The following is a 23029-nucleotide window of genomic DNA, read 5'->3' as shown; positions in this document are numbered from 1 at the left end:
GCCATCCATATGAGGAAATTTGGTTTGCTTCCAAATTAGGCAAGGAGCTGATGATGCTTGACAAATTCTTATCAAAATTTTGGATGTCTAAATCTTTGTTGTAATTTCTTTAGAATTCTGTTTTGTTTTCTGTTTGACTTTGACATTTATCAACTTTGTGTTAAACATTGCCTTTGAAGAACTTATAATACACCTAAATGTTGATAAGCCAAGGATATAAACATTCTAGTCTGATCCAGTGTACCCATATCATGGGAAGAAGTCAACTCTCCAGGAAGCTAAGTTAGTTTTTTCAGGCACAGAATGAAGGCAAGTGCTACTGAACTCTAATCCACTGCCTAAATATTTCTTCTCTTCTTAATTAAAAAGCAGGTATTAAATATAATTGTTGCCTCCTGTTCTTGCCTGGTCATTTATTTAACTTCAAAAGATTTGAATATATCAGATTCCAACAGAAATTGCCATTTAGGATTATTGCTTCTCATTGACCAGATATGCCAGGCCTTTGCTCCAACTGGCATTCATGTCTGCTGATTTGGTGCAGTAATTCCAAATCATTTTCTAGAATTTGTCTCTTTAGGCGCTTCTTGAGCTCCTGAGTGGTTTTTACTGTGAATGTGAGAAGGAAGAGAGTAGCCCATTGGTGCAGAGCTACACTGATCTTTTCATGCACTCTGTCTTCTCTTTCCACATCTAAATTCTGTCTGTTCTTCATAACTGAGTTCTTCTATGAGAGTTTCACCAGGATGTAATATTCATTTTTTTTACTTTTGAGTACAGGCTAACTAAATGTTAGAGTGGAAAGAACTTCAGTTCATATAGTCTAGTCTCCTGTCCAATGTGAACCCCACCAAGTATGGGTAGAAGTGGCCCCAGGTATACTGAATAAACTAGCAAAAGTTTTGGTTTTGGCCAAGGCTGGTTATGTAGCTGTCTGAGCCCATTCTTCTTCTAAAAACTAATGCTTTACTTCAAGTTGTTTGTATCATCGCTAACAGTTATTTATGATTACATAGTCCTTCCATGAGGCAATTTATTTAGCACCTTTGTGAAGAATCAGTCAGGCCAGAAACTAATATAACACTGTATATTAACTAACTAGAATTAAAATAAAAGCTTAAAAAAAAAGGAATCAATGAGACCAAATAAAATATCTTTGTAGATGGAATCTCAGCAATTGCAGATGACAGAAAATAAGTAGATGTGATACATTCTGACACTTTGTATATATTAGTATTAGATCCAGTTCTGCAGGGACTCTCACTTGAAATTAGACTTCAAGTTGATTGGCTCTGAGTCCTGGCGTACAGATGAAAAATCAGGGCTGTGGTCAATACTGTGAGGATGGCCTTAGAAATATTCAGCAGATGAATGATTTATGCTAAATTGTTGTGGAAAGTCTCTCCTTCTGAGTTCAGCATACAACCCAGTTGCACTGCATGTTTTCATGAACATACTTGAGATGGAGCAATGGTGTCTTCATCTGGGAATGATGCAAAGCTAGAGAAATACTGCAGACCGCAGAGGAAGGACCTGGAGGAGAGACTTAAATATTCATGGACATCTGCCAAATATCCATATATATTTGCATACATTTAGTAGAAATAGATAGAAATACTTACTGGGGCAGTTTCTGCAGGGATGTCATTTATTCTGCTGGGTGATATAGTGTGAATAGCAATGATGGTTAGGAGCCTAGGTTCTGATCTTTGCTCTGTGCAGTCAAGATGCTGGCTAAATCATTTCATCCTTGATCCCAGTTTCCTTATCTGTGAAATTTGAAGATCTTTTACTCTATGTCATCCCTCTAGTGCAGGAGTCAATGAAGTACAGCCTGCAGGCCAAATCTTGCCACCACGTGTTTTTGTAGGATGGCCTTTTTGTAGTTTTATTGGAGCACAGTTTTGTTCATTTATTTATGTATTTTCAATGGCTGGTTTTGTGTTATGACAGCAAAGTTTAGTTGCAACATGAGGCTAGAAGGCCCACAAAACCTAAAATATTTACTGTTTGGCTCTTTATAGAAAAAAATCTGGCAACCCCTGCTCTGGAAAACATTTGAAAAAATTGGAGGGTTTTCAGTCATTGAGACTAGGGATGCTACTGGTATCTGGTTCGTGGGGGCCAAGAATGTCCAATGTCCTTCAGGGCAGGACGTAATGAAAACTGTCTTATCTGAAACTCCAATAGCTCCACCTTAGAAATCCCCTCCCTATATTTAATTCTAAGGAGAGCCACTTTTAAAAGCTATGTCAACTCTTTTAGGCCATTAAGGCAAGAATTTTGAGATGCCCTTCAACAGATGACTGGAGTAAGAAGTTGTGGTCCATATATACAATGGAATATTACTCAGCTATCAAAAAGAACGAGTTCTCAACATTTGCTGCAACATGGATGGCACTGGAGGAGATAATGCTAAGTGAAATAAGTCAAGCAGAGAAAGACAATTATCATATGATTTCTCTCATCTATAGAACATAAGAACTAGGAAGATGGGTAGGGGAAGAAAGGGATAAAGAAAGGGGGGTAATCAGAAGGGGGAGTGAAGCATGAGAGACTATGGACTCTGAGAAACTAACTGAGGGCTTCAGAGGGGGGGGATGGGGGAATGGGATAGGCTGGTGATGGGTAGTAAGGAGGGCACATATTGCATGGTGCACTGGGTGTTATACGCAATGAATCATCGAACTTTACATCAAAAACCAGGGATGTACTATATGGTGACTAACATAATATAATTTAAAAAAAAAGAATTTCCCAAATTAAATAGGTTAGGAATTTTTTTAACCATTCCCCATAACCTGAAAAGGAGTGTCCACTTAGAATCTAAATCTATTATTATGCTTAATGGTGAAATGTTAGAAGCATTCCCTTTAAAATCAGGATGAAGCCAACAATGCCTACAGGTCGCCTTTGTATTGGAGGTTCTGGCTGGCACAATAATGCCAAGAACTGTGAAGGTCTGTGGTTTTAGCCTACTTGCAACCTAAGAAAGTAGCCTGCCAGAGTTTCATGGATGTTGGCAGAAGATCTGAAACTCCTGCGTCAGACACAAAGGAGTTTATTTTTTGCAGCAATAGCAGTGGACGGAATATCAGCAAATTTTTTGCACTGTTTTCCTGAGTCTCAATTCCCAAAAGACAGAAGAATGCTAGGTGATACTTGCACATGCAGTGGGTTGTATAACAAGGGGGGAGCCTTGAGATTAGGAAAACTGAATCTTTTATGATGAGAAGTAAACAGGCCTTACCTTTGTTCTGGAAGGAGATGCTATCTTTATTATATTGGACACTAAGCATGCCTGCCCTTTGCTCAGGAGGGAGGCACTATCTTTGTCTTCTAAGACTGTTTTGAAAAGATAATCTGGAACAAAGGCAGCCCGAGTCTCTGATTGTAAGATAAGCATAAACGCAAGAAACCGGTTTCTTCCAATACATAAAAAGAGTAAATTAAAAAAAGTTTTAGTAACTTTGTATGGTGACAGATAGTAACTAGACTTATTGTGTTGATCGTTTTGCGATGTACACAAATGTTGAGTCATGATGGTGTATACCTGAAACTAACATAACGTATGTCAATTATACTTCAACAAAATAGTAAATAAGTAAAATATATAAGAATTAAGAAGTAAAAGACAAATTTATTTTTATTAGCAGATACATGATTATTTGCATAGTGAATTCATGAACACTTAGTCACAAATGGTTACAAAATAATAAGAGAGTTTTCCAAGATTGCTGGATTCAAGATCTATATAGCAAAACAAGTTACATTTTTATATACTAGGGACAAAAATTTAGAACATATTATAAAATTGATATCATTTATAAAATTAATGAAAACCGTAGAAATTTTGAATAAATCTAAGAAATGTTGCACCACATTTTAATAGAGAACATTGTAAAACTTTATTGAAAAACATAAAAGAAGACCTCGTGGAGATGCATAGTGTCATGGTTAAGAAGACTAAATATCTTGAAATTGTCTCCAAATTAATTTATAAATTCAATGCATTTCAAATTGTTATAGGCCATGTTTATGTGTGTGTCATACTTAACAGGTTGGTCATCTCCATAGATGGAGAGAAAGCATTTGAAAAAATTTAGCATCCATTCATGATAAAAGCTCTTGGCAAACTAGGAAGATTAAGGACTTCCCTAACCACATAAAAAGAATCTATAAAAATGCTGTAGTAACAGTATTCTAAATGATGAAAAAATGAATACTAGCTATCTAAGATTGAGAAGACAGGATATTCACTCTTGCCACTCTTATTCGACATCATTCTTGAAGTCCTAGCCAGTGTAATAAAGCAAGAAAAAGAAATGAAAGGCATATAAATTAGAAAGGTAGGCATAAAACTGTATCTATTTGGTTATAACATGATAACATACATTGGAAAATTCCAAAGGCTCTAGAAAAGTTTCTAGAACTAATGATGAGTTTACCAAGGCTGCAGGATACCATTTTAATATACAAAAGTGAATCGTATTTCTGTATATGCACTTAAAATGAACATTGAAATTGGAAATTTACAAAAAGTAGCACCAAAATTATAAATTTATAATAGCACCAAAAATTATAAATACAACAAAATGTATGCATAATATTTATGCTGGAAACTACAGAACAATGGTGAAAGAAGTCAAATAAATGAAGAGAGAGATATGTAATAAAAGTTTATGGATTAGAAGACTCAATATTGTTAAGATCTCAATTCTCCCTAATTTGTGATGTATAGATTCAATTCAATCCTAATCAGAATCAGAAAACTTTTCTATAGATGTGTGTCTCTTTTCTATAGATGTTTATGTTTATTAAAATATGTGAATATGTATACACACACACATAGGAATTAGAATAGGCAAAACAACTCTGAAAAAGAGAAACAAAGTTGGAAGACTCACATTGCCTGATTTCAATAATTACTATAAAGTTGCAGTAATCAAGAGAGTATGGTATTGGTAAAGGAAGAACACATAGATCAGTGGAACAGAATAGGGAGCTTAGAAATAGATGCACATAAATATTGTCAACTGATTTTTGGCAAAGGTGCAAGGGCAATTTAATGAAAAATGGAAGTCTTTTCAAAAAATGGTGCTGGAATGATTGAAAGTTCCTATGTTGAATGACATAGGTGAACCTTGATACATATTTCACATTCTACAAAAATTAACTCAAAATTGATCATACTTACTTAAATATAAGCCAGGGAACTTATAAAACTTCTAGAAGAAAACATAGGAGAAATCTGTGTGACCTTATAATTGGCAAAACGTTTTTAGATATAATATCAAAAGTATAATCCATAAAAGAAAAAAATGGATAAATTTGACTTACCAAAATTGGTATCTTTTGGGCGCCTGGGTGGCACAGCAGTTAAGCATCTGCCTTCAGCTCAGGGCATGATCCCGGTGTTGTGGGATCGAGCCCCACATCAGGCTCCTCTGCTATGAGCCTGCTTCTTCCTCTCCCACTCCCCCTGCTTGTGTTCCCTCTCTCGCTGGCTGTCTCTATCTCTGTAGAATAAATAAATAAAATCTTAAAAAAAATTGGTATCTTTTGCTTGGTGGGTGAAAGACTCTATAAAGAAAATGAAAAAGTGAAGCCATAGACTGGGAGCAAAATTTTAAAATTGCGAATCTGATAAAGTATTTGTATTTAGAACTTACAAAAAATCTTTAAAAAAATTTAGAAACAATTTTAAAATGGGCAAAAGATATGAACAGACACTTTACCAAAGAAGAAATTTGGATAGAAAATAAGTATAGGAAAATATATTCAATACCATTGTCATTGGGGAATGAAAATTAAAACCATGATGAGATGCCAATACAAATCAATTAGAATGTCTGATAGACGAAACTCAGAGTAGCAAGTGCTGATGAATGTGTGGAGCAGCTAGTACTCTCATTCATTGCTGGTGAGAATGCAAATTTGTACAACCACTCCGGGAAAGAGTTTGGCTATCTCTTGTTAAGCCAAACATACACTTATCACATGACCCTACAGTCTTGCTGCTGGAAATTAATCCAAGTCAGTTGGAAATTTATGTTCACAGAAAAACCTGAATATGAATGTTTATAGAACCCTTAATGAAAAAACTGGAATGACCCAGATTTCCTTCAGTGGGTGAATGGGTAAACCAATGGTGGTGCATCTATCCAATAGAATAATATTCAGCAATAAAAAGGAATTAACTATTGATCCCCAACAGCATGGATGAATCCTAAATGCATTTTGCTAAGTGAATGAAGCCATATTACAAAAGCTACATGTTGTATGATTCCATTGATATGACATTCTGAAAAGGACAAAGTTATAGGAATAGAAACCCTAAACCAAAAAACAACATATCATTGTTTGCCGGTGTGAGAATGGAGTGAGAGATTGATAAATAACGGGTAGCATGAGGGGATTTCTTGGGTGATCCAACTGTTTGGTATGCAAATGTGCTAGTGGATACTCAATTCTATGCAGTTGTCAAAACTCACAGAACCTGTCATACCATAAAGTGAATTCTACTATCTTTAAATTAAAAAAAATCAACCAGGATGTTGGGGAAACAATAATGGAATGCAGATTTACAAATGAATCTAACTATATTACAATGAGTGAGAACCACACTGAGGGCTTAGAGAAGAAAAGAGATGACCTAAGTAGCTTTATTTTGACTGGGTTCTGTAAGACTAATGAAAAAAGAACTGAAAAACAAACTGAAAAACACTGTACTTGATAAATTTGTTTCTCATAGGGATATGGATTGGCAATTCTGAAACTGTGTGTATACTACTGTTGAACAAGTAAGTAAATATATTGTAGTTTAGGAAAAACGGGTTTCTTACTCTCAGAAAGAAATTATAAATAAGCATATAGGAATGCTAGATAAACCCTTTGGTACTGGATTGGAATTGGAGACATCAATATGAACTAATATGTTTTTTCCCCCTTTTAATAGGTAGATACAGTAAATATAGATTTATCTATATGTATCAGTCAGTATATACATACACATTTCCTAGCTCTATCTACTAAGAGGATCTGGAAGTAATGACACCCCAGTAGCAATGAGCACATGTTGTGCCCGGATCTTGGTTTTTAAATATCATTCTCAAACAGAACAAGGACTTCTTGGCAAAGTATGATTCCAAGATTGGGGCAAGGAGAATACAAGATGTTCCTGGAACATTTGTGGTGTTAGAAAATAAGGAAGTTCTTTAAAAAAATGATGGAGTATGTCAAAAGGACACGAAAGCTGACCTGGAAGAGCTCCAAATAGCTAAAGCTGGAACAATTTGTGCAAAAAAAATAGATAAATATGATGATTTAAGGAGTAAAACAAATACTTGTAAGTCCATACTAACATAAACAGTGGTTGAATAAGTAAGTGGAGAAGGGCCACTTAATTTCTTACAGAATTAATAAATGTAGAAGGAATGAGAAAAATAGAAAATCACCATTGGAATATCAGAGGCATAGTTGCTTTAGGCAAGATCCACTAATGAATGCTAAAATTAGTGGGTAGAAGTTTACAGGAAAGCACAGTATTGCATAGCTTCAAAGTTTCTCCTACAAAATATTCATTAATTACAAAGACAAAATAGTTACTTGATGGTGAGGAAACCTGTCAGATCACCTTAACCAAGTGATCAAGGTTAACGTCATCATTAATAAGACCTAAGAATACCTTTCTGGTATCCTTGCCCCAAATCCATAATTCATACCAACTAAGAAAAAACTTCAGCCAATGCAAACTGAAGGACAGTTTATTTGAACCTGATTAGTACTCTTGAAAAATGACAAAGTCATGAAAGACAAGGAAAGACAGGAACTGTTACATTTCAGAGGATATTAAGGAGACTTGGAAACTAATGCAATGTGGGATCTTAAATCAGATTCTGGAATCCAAAAGAATTACTAATAAACTGGTGAAATATAATAAAATCTGTAGTTTAGTTAATTGCATTTGTGGCAGTGTTAGTTTCTTAGTTTTGATAATTGTCCCTTGGTTGTAAAAATGTAAACTAATACTATATTTTTTATTTATGTAAGAAAAGCATACATAGAAACATATGCATACATACATACATGCATGCGTATATACATGCATACATACATACAGCTATGTAAGTGTTATTACTTGCAGGATTTAGGATGGTGATTATCTTTGTGAAGGTGGAGAAAGGAAGGAAAATGTTATTGCAGACCATTAAGTAGAGGGTTTCAAGAGTTTCTGAACTATTTTCTTTAAACTGATCTGAAGCAAAAATGGTAAAATGTCATGCAAGGGTAGAGCTGAGTGAAGGTACATGGGTGTGGGTGGGTATTCTTTGTATGTTTCTCTGTTCCAAACATTTTATAATTAAAACAAAGTAACAATGAAGGGTTTTGTCTTGTCTTTTCTTGTCTTGTCTTGTCTTTTCTTTTCTTTTCTTTTCTTTTCTTTTCTTTTCTTTCTTTCTTTCTTTTCTTTTTTTTTTTTTTTTGAGGCAGGGAGGGCCAGAGGCAGAGGGAGAGAATCCTATGCTGGGCATGGAGCCTGACAGGGAGCTCCATGTCACTACCTTGAGATCATGACCTGAGCTGAAATCAAAGAGTTGGACACTTAACCAACTGAGTCACCCAGGTGCCCCAAGAAGGACTTTTCTCTTCCCCCCCCCCCCCCCCCCCCGAAGTGGTGTGTGGAATGCCTTGGAGATCTGTGAGTCTGGATNTTTTTTCTCCCCCCCCCCCCCCCGAAGTGGTGTGTGGAATGCCTTGGAGATCTGTGAGTCTGGATTTGTGGATGCTGGCTTGTACTGTTTTCATTTTCTGATATGAAGAAATAGTATTAATTGGAATTGAAAAGAAGGGGACAACTCTAAGAGACATTTTGAAAACAAAGTGGATTAATTTGGTGACTTGAAGGTACAGGAAGAGAGATCGAGGAATAAAAGATGAGGAAATCAGAGATCAGAAGATTGGGAAAATATCTGGCCGACTAAATCAGGGAAATTAAATGACTAGCTGATTCGAAGGAAAAGAGCATAGGCAATGAGTATTTTGGCTTGAGGTTATAGGCTCTCAGCACAGAGGCTCTTCCAGCATCTGTGAACCTCTTTCAAGGGTTTGCAAAATAGTCTTTCTTTACCTGCTGCTGTTGTAGTGGCCGCTTTGAAGCCAGGAGGGAAGGAAGTGGCTTTAGCCTCATCCTTGGTCAGTTTGTATGAAAATAGCCAACGCATTCTCTCAAGCCTGCACACCTTATTCTTCAGGGTCTGGCAGTGCAGTAGCAGCATACAAAATTATATCAAAGTTGTGTGTCTCATCTCCTCTAATCTATAGAGAAAACTGAATATGGACTGTAACAATGACATTGCAGCACCAAGGTTCTAAGGTGATTCTCGTTTTAATTTTTGAATAGTGCTACATTTCTGGTCATTTTATTACTTTAAAAAATTTCTAATGGTGGTAAAATACACATAATGAAATTTCCCATTTTAACCATATTTAGTGTATAATAAGTGATTTTAAGTACATTCACATTGTTGTGTAACCATCAACATCATTTATCTTCAGAACCTTTTTTCTTCTTGTAAAACTGCAACTTTGTACCCATTAAACAACTTTTCTCTCCACCTCCCAGCCCTTGGCAACCTCCATTCTACTTTCTGTGTCTATAAATTTGACCACCTAAGGTACCTCATACAAATGGAATTATTCAGTGTTTCTCTTTTTTAAAAAAATGTCTCTTTTTATGACTGGCTTCTTTCACTTATCGTTAAGGTTCATCCATGTTGTAGCATATGTCAGAATTTCCTTCCTCTTAAGGCTGAACAATATTGCATTATGTGTGTATACCACATCTTTCCATCTGTTGAAGGACTCTTGGAATGCTTTTACCTTTTGGCAAATTATGAATAATGCTGCTATGAACATGGGTGTATTATTTTTGTTACTTTTTAATGGCCTTTTTGAGCTGTAATTTGCATGTGATAAAGTTCACCCATTATAAGTATATTGTTATTTCTATGAACTGTATAGAGTTGTGCAACCACCATCACAATCCAGTATTAGAACATTCCATGCCTGTTTGCAGTCAATCCTTTCTCCTACACCAGCCTTAGGAAACCAACGATAGCTTCTATCAATTTGATTTGGCTTTTCTAGAAATTTTCCATAAACAAAATCATACAAAACAATCTTTTTGTGTCTGGCTGTTTTTTTTTTTCCCCACCTTGTGTTGTTGAGGTTTTCCAGGTCTAGTATTTGTCAATCGTTTGTTTCTTTTTTTGCCAAATAGTATTTGACTGAATGGATCTACCACATTTTATCAGTTTACCAGTATATGGACATTTGGGTTGTTTTAGTTTTGACTGTTGTGCACAATGCCACTATAAGTATTCATGTACAAGCCTTTGTGTGAAGATATGCTTTTATTTGCTTTGGGTATATTTCTAGGGATGTATTTGTTGGGTCATACAGTAAGTTTATGTTTATCTTTTTAAGAAACTGCTAAAGTGTTTTCCGAAGTGGCTGTACTGTTTTACATTTCCACTAGCAATGTATGAGGGCTCCTGTTTCTTTACACACTTGTTAACACTTGAGATTGTCAGTCTTTCAGATTATAGCCCTCCTAGGGGTAGTGTCTCATTGTCATTTTAGTTTGCATTTCCTAATGACTAGTGAATGATTTGAGCATCTTTTTGTGTGCTTATTAGCCATTTGTTATCTTCTTTGGTGAACTGTCTGTTCAGATATTTTGCCCATGTTTAAAATTGGGTTGTTAGTCTTTTTTATTAAGTTGTAAACATTTTCCTTTATATATTTTATCGTATATGTTATTTTCAAATATTTTCTTTCAGTCAGTGTCTTAGCTTTTTATTTTCTTAATGATATTTTAAAAAGCAAAATCTTTTACTTTTGGTAAAGTTCAATTCATTACTTTTTTTTCCACTGTGAATTGTACTATTGGTGTTATAACTAGGAAGTCTTTACCTAACCTACGGAAACAAAGCCATTCTCCCATATGTTCTAGAAAAAATTAGAGTTCTTTTTAGGTCTATGATCCGTCTTGAGTTGATTTTTTGTGCGTGTGTATGATGTGAGGTAAAGGTCTAAGTTCTTTTTAAACACTATTTTTAAATAATTTTAGATTCCTAAAAACTTGCAAAAATAGAGAAATTTAAACAATAGACCTTCTTTGTATTTTATCAGTTTTTAAGTGTATTCATTTCCTCTGTGTGTGTGTAATTCTATGAAATTTTACTACATATATGAATTTGTGTAACCAATATAACAATCAGAATACAGAACTGTTGTACCGTCCAGAAGCAACAACCTCGTGCTTCTTGTTTGTAATCTGCTCCCTATCACTATAATTTTGTCTTTTTGAAAATGTTGTATAAATGGAATCATACAGTATATAACCATTTATCTTTCCTTCCTGATTTTTGGTAATTTGTGTCTTCTTACTTTGCCATTATCTCAAAAATTTTCAATTTTGTTGATCTTTTCAAAGGAACTATATTTTGTTTCATTGATTTTCTCTGTTGTTCCTCTTTTTTATTTCAGAGTAGAAATCAAGAGGAGTGTCTGTTTTCTTCTTTCTGCTTGCTCTGTGCTTACTTTTTTCTTATTTTTCTAGTTTCTAAGTGGAAACTTAGATTATTGATTTGAGATCTTTCTTCTTTTCTAATACATGTGTGTAATGCTATAGTTTTCTTAGTACTATTTAGGCTCTGTTCTATGAATTTTGATGTGTTCCCATTTTCATTTAGTTAGAAATGTTTTCTAATTTCCCTTGTGATTTCTTTGACTGATAGGTTATTTAGAAGTGTGTTGTTTAGTTTCTTAATATTTGGGGATTTTCTAGAGGTCTTTCTGTTATGGATTCCTAATTTAATTCCAGTATTGTCAGAGAACATGCTTTGTATGACTTCAGTCCTTTTAAATATATGAGACCTATGGCCTAGCGTAAGATTATTCTGGTTATGTTTCATGTGTGATTAGAAAAATATGTATATTCTGCTTTTATTTGGTATGTCCTATAAATGTCAGTAAGGTATATTGACCCTTAAATGACTTTCTGTCGATTTCCATCAAATATAGAGTATTGAAATCTTGAACTATAATTGTTAAATTCCCCTTTCAATTTAGTCTCAGATTTTGTTTCGTGTATTTTGGAACTCACTTATTAGGTGCATATACATTTATAGTTGTTGTATCTTCTTGATATATTGACCCTTTTATCACCATGATCTGTCACTGTTTGTCTCTAGTAATATTTACTGTCCTAAAAACAATTTTTCTTATACAGCAAAGGAAATCAACAGCAAAATGAAAAGGCAACCTACTGAGTGAAAGAAAATATTTGCAAATGTATCTGATAAGGGTTAATATCCAAAATACAGAAAGAACTCTTACAACTCAATAGCAAACCACCTGATTAAAAAGGGGCAGAAGATGATGTGGTCCATATATACAAGGGAATATTACTCAGCCATCAGAAAGAATGATTACCCAACATTTGTATCAACATGGATGGGACTGGAGGAGATTATGCTAAGTGAAATAAGTCAACAGAGAAAGGCAATTATATGGTTTCACTCATTTGTGGAACATAAGGAATAGCAGGGAGATTGGTAGGAGAAGGAAGGGAAGAATGAAGGGGGGGTAAACAGAAAGGGAAATGAAGCACGAGAGACTATGGACTCTGGGAAACAAACTGAGGGTTTTAGAGAGGAGGGGGATGGGGGAATGGGCTAGCCCGGTGGTGGGTATTAAGGAGGGCATGTATTGCATGGAATACTGGGTGTTATATACAAAAAATGAATCATGGAACACTACATCACAAACTAATGATGTGCTGTATGGTGACTAACATATCATTAAAAAAAAGTGGGGGGGCAGAAGGTCTTGATATTTTTCCAGAGAAGGCATCCAGATGACTAATGGGTACATGAAAAGCTGTTCAACATCACTAATCCTCAGGGAACTGCAAACCAAAACTACAGTGCAATATCTCATTCTCACACCTGTTTGAATGGCTATTATCAAAAAGATAAGAAATAACAAGTGTTGATGAGGATGTGGAGAAAAGGGAACCCTTATACGCTGTTGCTGGGAATGTAACTTGGTGCAGCTACTACAGAAAGCAATGTGGAGGTTCGTCAAAAAATTAAAAGTGGAACTACATATGATCCAGCAATTCCACTTCTGGGTATTTATTTGAAGAAAATGAAAACCCTAACTCAAAAGAAAAAAATATATGCAGCCCCATGTTCATTGCAGCATTATTTATAATAACCAAGATATGGAAACAACCTAAGTGTCCATCAATGGATGAATGGATAAAAAAATTGTGAAACACTCACACACACACACACAATGTGGAATAAAAAAGAATGAAATTTTGCCATTTGTGATGACATGCATGGATCTCGAGGTCATCATGTTAAGTGAAATACGTCAGACAGAGAAAGACAAATACCATACAATCTCACTTATATGTGGAATCTGAAACAAAACAAAACACGCAAACTCATAGAGAACAGATTGGTGGTTGCCAGAGCCAGGAGGTGTAGGGGTAGGGTAAAACAGGTGAGGGGAATCAAAAGTTACAAGACTCCAATTATAAAATGAAGAATTCATGGATATGTAATGTACAGCATGGTGTCTATAGTTAATAATACTGTACTGCATATTTGAAAGTTACCGAAAGAGTACATCTTAAAAGTTCTCATTACAAGAAAAAATGTGACTATGTATGGTGATGGATGTTAACTAGACTTCTTGTGGTGATCATTTCACAACATACACAAATACTGAGTCATGTTGTATACTGAAACTAATATAATGTTACATATCAGTTATACTTAAAAAAAAGCAATTACACGAAGCTTAAGAAAAAAAGTTAACGGGGGTGTCTTATCTCATTCTTAGGGAGTGTTGGCTAGAAGGACTTACCTATTGTGTTAAGTAGTGTGAAAGAAGGGGAAAAGCAGAGTAGGGCAGCCTACAGTCAAAATCAGCAATCTTGGTGAATCTGAGCCATAGAATTTTGCCCAAAGGAAATGAGAGAAGTAGCAAGCTTTCACCCTCTCAATACAGAATGTAGAGCAGTTGTTGATAGAAAAAGGAAAATCTTTTTCTTTCTTCCTCTCTCCAGAAAAAAACGTGATTAAATAACAGCATAATAGGTACCACTCCAAACCCCTGTAAATTTTTTTTGCAACGAATTTTATCATTTCAGCACCCTTATGCTCATTGTTTGTGTGATACATCTTTTTCCATTCTTTTACTTTCAACCTTTATTTGTCATTTAATCTAAAATGTGTCTCTTCAACAGCGTATATTTGGATCTTCTTTAAACTCAATAAGACCATTTATAGCTTTTGATTGGAGTGTTTAGTCCATTTACATTTAAGCAGCTATTGGTATAGTTGCATTTATGTCTGCCATTTTGATATATATATTTTTTAAGATTTTTATTTATTTATTTGACAGAGAGAGAGATAGCCAGCGAGAGAGGGAACACAAGCAGGGGGAGTGGGAGAGGAAGAAGCAGGCTCCCAGCAGAGCAGGGAGCCCGATGAGGGGCTCGATCCCAGGACCCCGGGATCACGCCCTGAGGCAAAGGCAGACGCTTAACGACTGAGCCACCCAGGTGCCCCCATTTTGATATTTTCTATATTTCTTATGTTTACTGCCTTCTTTCTGTTAAATCAATTTTCTGGATTTTTAAAAATATTTTTTTAGATTATTTAATTGCTTTGTTGATTTTTACACTGCATTATTTTCAGTTATTTTCTTAGTGGTTGCTTCAGAATTACACTGTGCATCTTAGTTTATAACAAAGTCAAGTTAATACCTGATTTTGATAAATTAAAGGAACTTTGCATCAATACACCTTATTTTCCTATTCCCTCTACAGTGTCAATTTTTTATATATTACTCTATATATGTTATAACTACAATGTAATTGTCTTCTGTATATAATTTTATGTATTTTAAAGAAATTAAGAGTATAAAAATTCTGTTACATTTACCTACATATATACCATTTCTAATGTACTTTTTTTCTTTCTGTATTTGAATTATCTGGTATCATTTCCTTTCAGCCTGAAAGACTTCCTTTAATATTTCTTGTATCACAGATTTGCTTGCAAATTCAGTATTTTTATATGGAAGTGTTTATTTTGCTTTCATTTTTTGAATGATAGTTTTGCTGGATACAGAAGTCTTGGTTATAAGAATTTTTTAAAAGATTTTATTTAATTGAGAGATAAAGAGAGAGAGCACATGCTCTCCCATGAGAGCACAAGCAGGGGGAGGGGCAGAGAGAGAGAGACAAGCAGATTCCCTGCTGAGGATGGAGCCCGATGCGGGGCTTGGTTCCAGGCCCCTGGGATCATGACCTGAGCCAAAGGCAGACACTTTTACTGACTGAGCCACCCAGGTGTCCCAGAATTTTTTTCTTCAGCACTTTGAATATGTTGTTCCACTGCTTTCTGGCTTCCATTGTTTCAGATTAGAAGTCAGCCATTAATTGTATTGCTGAGTCCCTTTTTGAGATGAGCTTTTCAGACTTTATCTTGGGATTTCAAGAGTTGTACTATGATGTTCTAGGTGTAGATTTCTTTTTAATGATTCCTTTTGTTGTACTTCTTGGATCTGTGCATTAATAATTTTCATCAAATTTGGGAATTTTTTGATTATTTTTTTTGTCTTTTGTTTTTTTGTTTTTTTTTTAAAGATTTTTTGTTTATTTATTTGACAGAGATATAGACAGCCAGCGAGAGAGGGAACACAAGCAGGGGGAGAGGGAGAGGAAGAAGCAGGCTCATAGCGGAGGAGCCTGATGTGGGGCTCTATCCCAGAATGCCGGGATCATGCCCTGAGCCGAAGGCAGACACTTAACCGCTGTGCCACCCAGGCACCCCTGATTATTTTTTGAAATAATTTTCTGTCCTTCTCTCTCCTCTTTGTTGGTTTGGTTCATTTTATTCCATAATACTCTGAGGCTTTGCTCATTTTTCCTTGATCCTTTTCTGTTTTTCATGTTAGGTCATTTCTATTCATCTGTCCTCACATACTGATTTTTTTCTCTTGCCCTCTCAGTTCTGCTGTTAAGCCCATCTAGTACATTTTTCATCTTGGTTATTGTACCTTTCAACTCTATAATAGCCATTTGTTCCTCTTTTTTTAAGTAAAAGTTTCTATTTATTTCATTTCCCCTGTTCTTTGAGTCATTATTAGGTTTTTCTTTAATTATTTAAACAGGTTTCTTTTAATTTTTAAAATATATTTATAATCTATTTTTTTAAAAGATTATTTATTTATTTATTTATTTATTTATTTATTTGACAGAGAGGAGGGAGCCTGATGCGGGGCTGGGATCATGACCCAAGCTGAAGGCAGCTGCCCAACCTGGCACCCCTATTCTTTGATGTCTTTGTATGCTGGGCCAATATAGAGTTAGCTCTAATTGATTGCTTTTTTTTTTTTTTTTTTAGTTTGAGTCACACTTTCCTGTTTCTTTTGCATGACTCATAATTTTTTGTTGGAAACTGGACATTTTAGATATATCATAGCCAATCTGTAATTTAATTTTTTTCCCTTGAGAATTGTTGTTTTGCCTTTTTAAAAATAAATTATTCAGACTTAATCTTTTTATCCTGTGCTGTCACTGATATTTCTTCTGTTCTTAAAATTATTATTACTATTTTTTTTAGCTTGGCTTCCTAGGGTTCACCTCTGAGTCTTAGTAGCTTAGTGATCACCCAACAGTTGTTCAGTAGCTGTATTTCAGACACTTTGAATCTCTAATACCTAAGCCTTCTGCTTTCTCCTGAAGGATTTCTGTGGGGATTGGTAAAAATATTCAGTTTTATGATAATTTTTAAGTCTGCCTCACCATTTACTTTCCTCCCAACCTCTTGAGTTTGTGTATGGTTTTCCAGTTAACTAGTTTTCTGTGAAGAATCCTATGCCGAATATCCCCTGCATGTGCTCACAGCCTTCCAGTCAGCCAGGGATGCAAGGCAAACTTATATAGCTCATTTATGTTTCTTTCAATGTTCTAGGATCTCCCTGTTAAAATTTTTGGCGGGTCTGCTAGTCTGTCACTTGCACCAACCAGAACTACAGCCTTCGGCTAAGAGAACTGTGGGTTACTAATTGATTAAAGGATGGAGAAAGATGTATCACAGAAAGAAGCAAGAACAAAAATACAAACATGATCATATTCACATGTCCAGAAGTCCTGATGGGCAATAACTTGATGTTAGGTATCAACTTTGGTGCAGGATGCTTTCTCCCTTGTTGCCTAGCTCAGGGTACATGTTGGGTCTTTGGCATCCTTGAACTATATCAGAATAAAGAGCATAGGGGGAGATGAGGAGATGACATATGGATAGCTTGATATTTGGAACTACTTTGATCACATAGCAATAAAGTATATCAGCAAGAAGGAGAGAGCTAGTAGGAGGAGGATGGAGGTTTAGAGATCATTCGCTCCAACTTTTCGGTTTGGTAGGCCAGGAAAAAGCCAAGGCACAAGGATGTTAAGTTTTTAGTCTATAGTTTCATGATTAATTGGTAAATTAGTTAAAATCATACCTAAGCCTCCTGACTTTGAATCTTTATTTTTTCTATCATGTCTGACATAAGAAAAGCATAAGTTTTTGTAGAGCCATAAAATTTTTGAGCTAAAAATGAGCTAAAGGTATAATAGTATCTTCCAGTAACAACTTTCCAGTATTAATATAATTATTATTAGCACCTGCTAAAACAACCAGCACTTGTTGAATGTCTCATATGTCCCTATCACTGTTTGTGTAAGCTCATTACAAATACGCTATTAATATTCTCATTTTGAAAAATTAGGAAAGGAGAGATTTAGTGATTTGTCTAAGCTCTCAGAAAATAAGTGATAGATCTGGGATCTAAACTTGTATATGTTTGAGTTCAAAGCATCTGCCTTTAATATCTGTTATATTGCCTCATATAATGTTGTCGAAAGTATTTTAACCCTGTACTTGGCAGGCTTTAATGACTATACTGAAATCATTTTATTGTGCCTGTGTCACCTAGTCTCTGCTTGAATATCTCTAGGGATGGGAAACTCACCCCATCTTCTCCTTTTCTTATATGACCGCTTCTGTTGTTATAGTTCTCTCATGTGGAACTAAATAGTATATCTTTTGGTTACTCCTATAATGTTTGGGTATTTATACACAATTCTGTATAATTCTGTATTTATACAGGATAAGTCAATTTTATCTTCTATATGAAGCAAGTCATCTTTAATGTTTTCTTTGCCAGGCTCAACACTGTTTTTTCAGCTATTTTTTAAAAATAAAATCATTTCCCATCATGGCACTTTGTTTGGGTGGATGCTAGATGATTAGTATCCTGAGAAACTATTACAGGTGGAAAACATATAGTACTACAAGTAGAGTATTATAATAAAAACTATAGAAATAGCTACCATTTATAGAGTTCTTATTATGTGGCATGCATAGTGCTTAATCTTTTATGACTCTTTACAATAACAGCATGAAGAAATGGGCTTACAGAGGCATTGTTGACTGTCACTTCTGCAGCTAATAAGTGATCACCAAGCTAGAATTTGAACCAAGGTCTGCTTTAACTCCAACTCTTTACTGTGCTGCCCTTGGCTGGCATGGAATTCAGGGTGGCTATGTTATCTCCTGTATTCTGGATGTTCTGGTTCTATTAATTTCGTCTAAGAATTGCATTAATCTTTTTGGCAGCAATATCATATTTGGCGGCATATTACTGACTTACACAAAGTTTGCATTCAACTAAAACCTATAAAACTTAATAAGATCTTAAATATTTGAGCTTCTGTCTGGTTTGGCCTTATCCTCTTAATGTAATTAGTTTTCATATAAGTGCAAAACTTTGTGTTCCTGTCTATGTCTTGGGGATTTCAGCCTAAGTTTCTAGGTTGTCCAGATAATTTTGAATTTTGAATCTGTCACCTGTAATATTAACTCTTCTTCCACATATATATGACCATCTACATCTTTGATAAGTATCCTTTTTTGTGTGTTTATCTAGTCTTTGATACAATTTCAAGCAGATCAGGGTCAAATAAAGAATCTGTACTGGCATATCTATTTTTTCCCCAAACATTTTTGCAGTATACGTCTCTAAAGTCTCAGACATATGTTTGGCCACGCCCATGGTTTTCTTTTCTTAGTATTATTAAGATAATGTGGTCACTTTATTTTAAGGTTCTGGTTGGAGTGATGTTGTGGCTATCAGTTATAATATTTGCTTTCTCTGCCTTCTGAGCAAGACATTTATTACATAGGAAATACAGAGTTTGGTAGGTGTTCTACTTTTGTGTTAGACGCCTATTAGAAGATACCTGAATAATTCAAACTCCTCTTCACTCTGTATAGTATGTTTTGGTACATGTTTTGTAATGTTTTCTGGGCAAGTATCATACATATTTCTTTTCTGGATAGACCATCTATGATATGCTGCTGTAATAGTATAATTAGGTTTTTCTCTTTAGTTCATCGCTTTTATTATTTACCATAGTTTTCTGTTAAATTCATGAGTTTCTACGTAGGAGTAACTTTTGGAAAGATCACTGGATTGGCTTTGAAAATTTCTGGATATGGGGACTGACCATGCACTGTGAACTTGAGCAAGTCACTTAAGCTTTGTGGACCTCAGTTTCCTCATTTTTATAATAGGAATAATAATATTCTTTATCATTTAGGATTACAAAAACATGTCAGGATTTTGAAAATAAGAAAGTGGTATCTCACATAACAAGAAATCAAATGATGGGCATTCTAGGACAAGTAGGGTAGCTATGGGAGCTCCTTAAAAACATTAGGGATTTAGGCTCTTCTGATCTTTCATTTTACCATCCTTAGTGTATAGTCCTTTGCCCTCTGGATTCTTGACTCATTGCCACAAAATGACTTCTTCTTTTTTTTTTTTAATATTTATTTATTTATTTATTTGACAGAGAGAGAGAGAGAGAGAGAGACAGCCAACCTGAGAGGGGACACTAGCAGGGGGAGTGGGAGAAGAAGAAGCAGGCTCCCAGCAGAGCAGGGAGCCCGATGAGGGGCTCGATCCCAGGACCCTGAGATCACACCCTGAGCCGAAGGCAGATGCTTAATGACTCAGCCACCCAGGTGCCCCCACAAAATGACTTCTTGACTCTGGGCTTCATGTCTATGTTTTAGACATAAGGAATAGGAAAGGCTAACAGGCTAAAGGAAAAAGATCCTGGTTTTCTCTTAGTGAGGTTTTGTCACTAATGTTAAGTCCCCCTAAGGATGTTTGCCTGCAGCTCGTTGGCCAGAACCATGTTACATGGTCACCCCTTGCTTCAAGGAAAGCTGGGAAATTGTTTATTTTTGTGTTTTTAGTCTCTGTGGTAGAGGAAAACAAAGGAGAAGGGATTGCGTGTAGGGGTGGGTCAGCTAGTCAACAATATCTGCTACATTCATAGGACTATTGGAAGGATTCAATTATACAGTGTAGTAAGTTTTCCTCTTGCTTTCTAGAGGAAAAACTACAGTGTATCTTGAATTAATTTATTCTACTTTTGTATTCAAATCTCAGGAAATCTATGAGAGTAGTTACTTGAATGTTAAATGAGTTCACTTTATTGCCTACGGTCTAGTAATTGGCATAAATAGGTTTTAGGAATAAATACTGCATTGTTTCCAACCAGCTCCCCTGTTTTCAACCAAGATTAAGTAAGAACCATTCCCACATCTGGCTAATCTCACATCCTAACCCTCATTGTCATGGGTTTGTATTTATATCTGGGCTTCTCTATTAGGGCTATGTTGATGGGTTTGAAGATTGTTTGTCTAGAACAGTTTCCCATCTCATGCCACGTGTCCTATTTTCTCTTTGAGCATTGCTTAAAGAACCAGATCTTTCCTATTGGTACAATTAACATGGGTATTATTTTTTCCCTTTCAAAGCCATTGGTGTCAACAGTGGCAGAGCACTTATTATTATTATTTTTTTAATCATTTTCTCCTAAAGTCCTTCAGTTTGCTACACAAAACTTGAAAGTTTCTAGAGCTGTCATCCAGATTGCTGTTGATAAACATCATTTCTTTCAATGATAATCAGCTGAATTATATTTTAATTTGTAAAAATAAACAAATAACTTTAGGGCATGAAACCTCCCTGCTAATTGGGAAGCATTCTAGGAGAATGTTTGTTTTTGAGGAAGACTATTTTCTGGATGATACTTCTGCTTTGAGTGAAAAATCATACTGAAGTATAAAACGCAGCCTGTCACTAATGGGAAAATAACTGGGAAAGTGGCAGATCTGCAAAGTGACTCTAGCCCTACTTTTGCTTTCTTCAGTGACCCACAAAATACTTATAGATTTAAAGAGTTATTTATGAGTCAGAATGCAGCTAGAGGCACATGAAAGATAGGAGAAATCCTGAGTAGTTAACCCACAGAATGATAGCCCTAATTTGAGCTGAATGGGCTAGCTGGGAGGTAAATTTGAATTTCCTGAATATACATGCAGGAGCTATCACCTGGTCCTATAGCATGAGGTAGAGGAAATAATCATAGTCCCTAGTGTTCAGACAAGATTGTATATTTTTTCCCCTGGAGAATGGTACAGGTTGTTAAGAAAAGGCCCTAGGAAGTGCATAAGTCCTGGAGATGAACTGAGAGTAGAATGGAGGAGTGAGAATCTTAAATGAGGTCACAGTGAGGTAATAAAATGGAAATTGCCAAAGAATTTGGAAATGACCGGAGAAATTTGCAGAATATATCATGAAGTTGGAGGCTCCTCAGGTTTATTGCTTATGAATCTCTTCATTCTGATGAAATACTGGTAGGTTACAAATTCTGTCATTTTGGGTGAAACAAGACTTTGATGTGTTTATGTTTTTTTTTTTTGTTTTATTTTGGTTTTGCTGCCTGCATTTATTTCTTTTTGTAGACATTGTTCGAAGTGATGTTGCCCTGGATAAACAGAAAGGCTGCAAGATTGCTCAGCACCCTGATGTTATGCTGGAGCTCCAGCGGGAGAAGGCAGCTCAGATGCATCTTGTCCTTCTAAAGGAACAATTCTCTAATACTTACAGTAATCTCGTATTAACAGGTAAGGCTGTTGGAGTTGTCTGGAATCTTAGAGCATTGTAGATTGTTGGCCTCCATTAGTTAATAACTTGATGCCTGGGAGACATTAAAGTGGGCTTTAGATGAGCCCACATCTGTCTCTGCCCACTATATCCCTTTTTAAATTGTGATGACTTTTGTCTTCCTATAAAAAATATTTCTTGTAGTTTACAGATGTATTTTGGCTTGAGGTTATAGGCAACTCAGCATGTGTGTTCTCAAAAGACAGAACCAAGGAAAACCTAATGAAGCCTTATAAAAATATGACTTCTTAGATGTGTGCCAGTAGATCTGAAAGAATTACTAAATTTGGTGTCTAAGAAGCAGCTATTTTCCTCTTTCTGTGTATGCCCTTTCTATGAACCCAGTGAACATAAAGATGAAATGTAAAAGAGATAATGATCCACAGGCTGAGTTGAGAATGTTCTATTCCTGGTGGAGTTTGAAAATATCTGGAGAATTTGAGTTTCTTTTTAAGAGCAAAGACGCTATGATACAGCCATACTCCCTTACATCCTTGGTTCAAGGAGGGAATTGAATTTGTGTGAGAGCTCAAAGGAGAAGCAACTTTTTGCAGAGCTGCCTGCAAACTTGGTTGGTAAAGAGCATGTGAGTTGCATGCTTCTGTCAAGCTTTGGAGAAGATTCTAACAGCAGACTCTAATGCGAGTATCATGGTGGACTTGAGATGGATTAAGAAGAGCTGTCTAAGTTACCTCCATTTTCTTGAGGGCATGCAAGGCATACCTGCGTATATTGATCTAAATAAAGTTTAACAAATCAAAAGTGTCTGTTTTCCCCTTGCTTATGAATATTTGAAAAATAGATGGAATGTCTGACAGGCTATGTACATCTCACACTTATTTTTGTAAACTCCAAGTTAGGAAAA

The 23029-nt window shown here is 35.5% G+C and overlaps 1 protein-coding gene across 3 annotated transcripts in view; it reads left to right on the top strand.

Annotated features, from left to right (window-relative positions):
- The window catches only part of HPSE2 (heparanase 2 (inactive)), a 696190-nt gene that overhangs the window by 44646 nt on the left and 628515 nt on the right, over positions 1-23029 (top strand). For all 3 annotated transcript variants that reach the window (XM_034663118.1, XM_034663117.1, XM_034663119.1), the window contains exon 3: positions 21963-22124. In XM_034663118.1, coding sequence (XP_034519009.1) covers positions 21963-22124 — 162 coding nt within the window. The remainder of the gene's footprint in view (positions 1-21962; positions 22125-23029) is intronic.

Source organism: Ailuropoda melanoleuca, chromosome 6 (genome assembly GCF_002007445.2).
Source record: "Ailuropoda melanoleuca isolate Jingjing chromosome 6, ASM200744v2, whole genome shotgun sequence".
NCBI lineage: Eukaryota > Metazoa > Chordata > Mammalia > Carnivora > Ursidae > Ailuropoda > Ailuropoda melanoleuca.
The sequence above is the reverse complement of the archived record's forward strand: the minus strand, read 5'-3'. Positions and strand labels throughout refer to the sequence as shown.